General features: G+C 60.0%; 1 protein-coding gene across 1 annotated transcript in view; it reads right to left on the bottom strand.

Annotated features, from left to right (window-relative positions):
- The window catches only part of NUDCD3 (NudC domain containing 3), a 29417-nt gene extending 23781 nt beyond the window's left edge, over nt 1-5636 (bottom strand). Inside the window, exons 1-2 of the mRNA XM_029963994.1 lie at nt 5608-5636; nt 3235-3527 (exon numbers count right to left, since the gene is read on the bottom strand). Coding sequence (XP_029819854.1) covers nt 3235-3527; nt 5608-5619 — 305 coding nt within the window. The 5' untranslated portion in view covers nt 5620-5636. The remainder of the gene's footprint in view (nt 1-3234; nt 3528-5607) is intronic.
- Nucleotides 5637-6000: the final 364 nt, after the last annotated feature.

Consider the following 6000-nt stretch of genomic DNA (forward strand, 5'->3'; position numbering starts at 1 on the left):
TCCTCGGTGTGTTTACAGGGCAGCAAAGAGGAACCAATTCACCTGCCTTTTGCAGGATGGGAAGGCAAGGGACTCGGGGAGACCTGGCTGAGCCCCAAACCAAGCCCTGCAAACCTCCATACCCACAAAGCCGGCTTGATTCATCTGGATCGGCCCTGAAAAAGCTTGCTGTGCTTTGCAAGAGGCTCCCGACCAGTGCCCCAGCACCCAGGCGCAGCACAAGGCTCTGATGGGAGCTGGCAGATCTGGGATCATACCTGCCCTACATTCCCAGAGCCGTCAGGTTGACAGAATGAGCGAGTTTTTATATAGATTTTGGTGGCAGCGGTTTTCTTCACCAGTGGCTGGAGGGGTGGGGGGAAGGAAGGGAGATGGAAAATATTTTTGTTTAAGCTCTTTTCTGTATTCCTGCTGCCAGAGTTGCACATTACTCATGCGCCCCTCATACCTAGGCTGGTAGCTCTGGGTTTTGCTCAGAAAGGGCTGTGGAGAATTAAGCAGTTGGTTAAATTATTAATAGTCTGCCGGGGGCTGGCCAGGCCGCCCGCCCGGCCCCCGCAGCCTTTCGGGGGGCTCCAGTGCCCCCCAGAGGCACCGAAACCAACTACAGCCCAATGACAAACCCGTGGGCTGCTCTACCCTACTTCGAGCCCACAGATACCCTGTTCTCCTGGCCTGGAAACCACCGGAGCTTCCTGGGACACAGCCTCCTGTGCCTGGTCTCACCCACCACGTGCCCAAACTGGGCAGCCACCAAGCAGGTGCAGGTGTTCCACCCAACCAGAGAGTTTGGGGTGGAGGGAGCAGGAAGAGCAAAGGGGGAAGAGACCATTTGGGAGGGCAGAAGCCACAGGGGCACCCGTACTTGGCTGAAGGTACCTTCTTTTCAAGGGGAGATGTGCCAAGCAGGGCTTGGCATTTGATGCCACAGCCGCAGGCTGCAAAACAGCACCTGAGTGCCTGACGTCTGACAGGGGCCACTTTCCACTGGTGCCAGGACACACTCAGAGGGTGGCACATGTGAGGGCTGAGTTTTCACCAGGCTCTCACCACCCGCAGCAGAAACCACCCCTGATGGCTTCAGCACACTCGCTGTCAGACACATTCTGGCAGCACACTGCCCCTCACCTTCCTTCCTAACCCCTCCAGTTTCCTTCCTGCAGCCCTGACATCAGTTTTCAGGCAGCTTAACTTCCCTCGCACCAGCTGCTGCCTCACAACAAAAGGCCCGAGAGGAAATTTCATGGGGCAAAACACAACAAACGTGGCCTGCACAGGGGCACAAGCAGCTGGCACTCAGGCCACCCCAGCTCCCTCTGCTCATGGTTTTGCCAGCTCCTCCAGTCTCTCCCTCTCCTCTCCATTGGGATAAAGCTGGGCTAGACACCCTCAGGCCAGCTCCCACAGGGCTTTTGGCTTGCTAATTTTGCACAGGGAGAGGTGTCAGACTGGCAGCCCCCTTTCACAGGACAGCTCTGGCACAGGCTTTGCAGGTAATTTCATTTTTGGCTTCTGGCTTATTTTTATCCTGCAGAATGCATGCCAGTTACACACAAGTCCTTTCTCCTCCTCCCATCAGATCAGGTGACTGGGCAGGCACCTTGCCCAGGCACGGCCTGTACCCTTTCCCTTGCCCAGACAGCTGCCACGCTCGGGCCCTGCCCCACCACTGTGTCCAGTCAAGGCTGCAGGACCTGACTCGACCACTGTCCTAGAATAGTGGAACCATGAAATATCCTGAGCTAGAAGGGACTCGTAAGGATAATCAGGTCCAGCTCCTGGCCCTGCTCAGGGGGCTTAACCCCAGTATTCCCACTATGTGCCTGAAAGCATTGTCCAAACACTCTTTGAGCTCTGGCAGCCTTGGGGCCGTGACCACTGCCTGGGGGAGCCTGTTCAGTGCCCGACTACCCTCTGCGGGAAGAACCTTTTTCTAGTATCCAACCTAAACCTCCACACTCCTACCACTTATTGTCCCATAGCCCCCAAAATTTTGGTCCTCAGACTGTCCCTTCCATATGCCAAGGGTTGACAGTCCCTAAGTCAGGGCTCCAAATCCTCTCTGTTCCTCAGAGGCATTGGGCATCCCAGTCCTTCCAGGATTTGGGGCTCTTCCACTAGACCCTGATTCCCTCTGGTGCCTTGCTCTCCCCAGTGATATGTCCAAAACTGGCTGGAAGGACAGAGATCACCAGCCCAAGCTGCCCTCCTCACCAAGTACTAGTGGGACAGCAGGGACAGGCTGCAGTGAAGCCCCACATATGGCCAGGACAGCTGCAGCGAGCAAGAGAAGGGCAGTGCAGCCATTGTGTGAGGTCTGACCACAGGACACAACAGGGAAAGGAGGAGGAGACAGGGTCTGCACGGCCTGCTCATGGCATTGCTCCCTCGGCTTGGGCAGTGAGGAGACACAGGAGCTTGTACCTTGAGGGGTGTGAGGCCCTGATCGAGGGTTGGGCAGCTCTGCCCCGGCTTGGGGTCAAGGTGATGCCCAGGGAAGGACAAGAGAGACCTGCACAGGATGTGCACTCAGGTACGTGGTTCACAGAGGCCTCGCCAGCCTGCTTGAGCTCACCTCCTGCTGCTCAGCAGACAGTCAGGTTGGAAGTGTCTCAGAAGCCCTGGAAGGACTTTGACACAAAGACATTTCTGTACAAACGGAGGCTGCTTGGCCCTGCTGGAAAGCCATCAAGACTGGATAAAGAGAAAACTCTGCAGTGCCTGCTTGATCTTCAAAGCTGGCCCTGCTCTGAGCCAAGGGCTGGGCCAGAGACCTCTGGAGGGCTCCGAACCCATTTGCTGCTGCAGCCGCCTGTCCCAGGCCTGGCAGAGGAGTCCAACACTGACAAAAGGGTTGCAGGCAGGTGCCAGGACTTCCATCAGCGAGCACCAGAAAACGGACACTGCTCACTGAAGCCAGCACTTGGAGGAGCCACATGGCCCAGCCCAGCTCTGCAGGGCTGCATACAGGGTTGTGCCACTTCCCCTGCTCAGAGCAGAGCAGGAGACACTGAACCACCCACAGAACAACAACCCCTGCCCTCTTGCAGGGAGTTACGTGATGTCTCCGGCCATGGGAGCCCGTAAGGGAAATCTTCACAGTCTCCCGAAGGGCCGAGTGCTTGCAGAGGAAGGTCAAACCCCCGAAAAGGGTTGTGCAGGAAACGGTGAACACCCTGTCTGTGGTTTTGTCTCCCCCCTACCAGGAGCATGAAGAAAGTAAAAGATCCTTACGTCAGCAACTCTGCTGGGGCAGCAGCCCCCAGAGGCTCCACCGACACAGAGCTGGGGGCTGTGGCACCCTGGGCTGCAGCTGATTCCTCTGTGCCCACAGCTCCCCCGACATCTGGTGCTGGGATGTGCTCCGTTGTCTCCACCTCAACCTCCTGAGCTGCAGGGCACAGCTTCACCCTCTCGGCAGCTGCAGCTGCCTCCTCCTCCTCCTCCTTCTTCCTCAGCTTTGCCTCCAGCTCCCGGCGCCTCTTCTCATCATCCTGCCTGGCCATCCGCTCAAACACTCGGAATGCCTGGAAGAGAAAGAGCAAACTGAGCAGTCAGAGCCACCAGCTCTACCTGTGACACCAGGGAGAAGGAGAGGATAGCAGCACACACTTGGAGCACTTATTCTTTCCTGTCCCTGCCTCTCTGGGCATCACACATTCCTCCCTACCCCAAGCTGCTTCAGTCACCAACAAAACCTACTGATGACTCTTTGAAAAGTCCCACAGCCGTGTCAAACACACCTCAGAGACAGCCTGGCTCCTGGGAGCATTTTGGAATTGTTTCTTCAGTCATGTTCTGGCAGCCAACCTCACCCCAGCCTGCAAAGAGGGCTGGTTACTCCAGGGAAAAGCAGAGTGGTGAGCTCTGGCTCCTAGCTGGGAAGGGGCTCTCAGGGAATCTCTCCTCACTCCATGTTCCAGGGCTCACCTAGGGGCTATTTGAAGCCTGGAACTCAGACCAAGCCTCCAAGGAGCAAACAGAATGAACTGTCCCAGGAGAAGCTGTGCCCAAACAGACTCAGAGCCCCTAAGATGGGGCTGGAGGATATGTAACCCCAGGAGATGCAATCCCACCCCACACCTGCCTCCTGGCCATGCCTGTCCAGTGCAGGCTGGAGGTCAGAAGTGAACTCAGGAGGTCAGTGAGGGGTGACGATGACCTGGGCCCTGGGCCTGCTCCCTGAAGGGGCTGCAGTGTCTCCCCTCGAGTGCCAGGGCATTGGCACTGTAAACGTATTCTGGAAAGTGTGCAAGTGTCAAACACAGTCCTCCTTCACTTCCCATCAATGTTTTAGAGTCAGATTTAGTGCTTCCAGTAGCAGACTGGCATGCCTGGTCCATGGTGCTGCTCCATTCGAGTCTTCTTCTGGGCCCATGAGGTGCAGGACAAAGGACATGGCTCAGGGAGGGCTCCTGCCAGCGCAGCCACAGCAGGACAGAAACTTGTGCCCCTCACTCTGGCCTTCCTCCCCAGGCATGGAGCAGAGAGGTGAGTGCCAGCCCCACGTGGATCATGCAGAGCAACACCTCAGACCCATGTCCATGCCCTGGGCTGCAGCCAAGCCAGGATGAGGCAGGGGCCCCTTCTGCACTGTCCTAGGCTCTAGGTCCCTCTGGCTGCAGCCAGCAGGCTGCCCTGACCAACAGCTCCCTGTGGCAGGAACGCTGTGGCCAGAACTGCACTTCCCTCCTTGTGCCCAGCCCCAAACGGCCCCAGGGGGACACTACACGGGGCCCCCACCAGCGCTGCCCCTCTGCCCAGTGGTTTGTGCTCCGTGCCCTCCCTGTGCAGCCTGAACCCTCTCTGGGATCCCCCCTTGCCCGCAGCGCACAGCAGAAGCTGCCCTGAGGGGTGACAAGGACCCCCGTGTGCTACGGAGCACCGCAGGAAGGGGCAGGGATGCCCCCATCCCCCTGCCCACGGCACCCTAGGCCTGACACACTTGGGAAGGAAAACTCATCCAGTCCGAGCAGACAAACACCAAATACCCCAAACCCAGCCTCACCCTGTTTTGCTCACAAGCTGTTTTGCTCTCTGCCAATGAAGATTAATAACAGACCAGAAGAGCCCATAGTTAGAGCCGCCCCAACCGCGAGCCCGGCAGGTCGGGGCTTTTGCCCCTCCCGTCCAGGAGCGGGGCCAGCCCCGTGCCGACCACAAGCTCTCGCTGAGCGAAGCCCAGACGCGCTCCCCCCACGACTCCCGCGTCCTCATCTGCCCCCGGCCGCTCTCTGGGCTCCCTGCTCCCAGGGCTCCTGATGGCGGCTTCCCGTAAGCCCCACCGTAAGCCCACTGCGGCCCAGTGCCCCAGCTCTTCCCACCGGGGTCTCGCAGCCTCCGCCTGCCCCCGAGGTTCTTCGTCCTCTTACGAGGGTGACGCTGCCGCCATCGCCCACGGTGGTGCAACCTCCACCTTCTCCCTCCTCCTGCACCCCTCTGAGCAGCGCCGGTGCCCCTGGGGCTGCTGTGCTGCCCGACTGCCGCCCCAGATCCCCCGCCCTGCCCGGACGGAGGAACACGGCCTGCTCAGCTCGGCCCCGCGGGCGGGGTCAGCGCCGGCCACCGCCTGGCCAGGCCGTGTCAACCCCGGGGCCCCGCCGGTACCTGCAGGGCCATGCTGTGCCGCGCCAGGCGGAGCCAGGCGGTCCCGGGCCGCAGCAGGAGCGATAGAAGTTCGGTTCTTGCGGAGTTAGAGGAAGCCCGAGGAGGGACGACGTAGAAACTCCGTTCCACGTTACGATCGTGCTGCAGGATGCCGGCAACGCCGCTGGTCATACATTTGTCGGTTGGAGCGCGGGGCCTCCATTGGCGGCCCCGGGCCCGCTGTCACGGCAACAAGCTCGGCCGCGCTTCCGGTTCCTTCCCCGCGCGGTCCGCCCGGGAACCTCGGGGGGGGGGGCCCCCCCCCCCCTTTGGCCCCCCCCGGGGGGGGGGGCGCCCCCCCCCCCAACCCGGCCCGTTTTTCCCCGGGGGGGCTTTCCCCCCCAGCTGTCCCTC

This window comes from Manacus vitellinus, unplaced genomic scaffold (genome assembly GCF_001715985.3).
Source record: "Manacus vitellinus isolate BGI_N305 unplaced genomic scaffold, ASM171598v3 scaffold_105_pilon, whole genome shotgun sequence".
Lineage (NCBI taxonomy): Eukaryota > Metazoa > Chordata > Aves > Passeriformes > Pipridae > Manacus > Manacus vitellinus.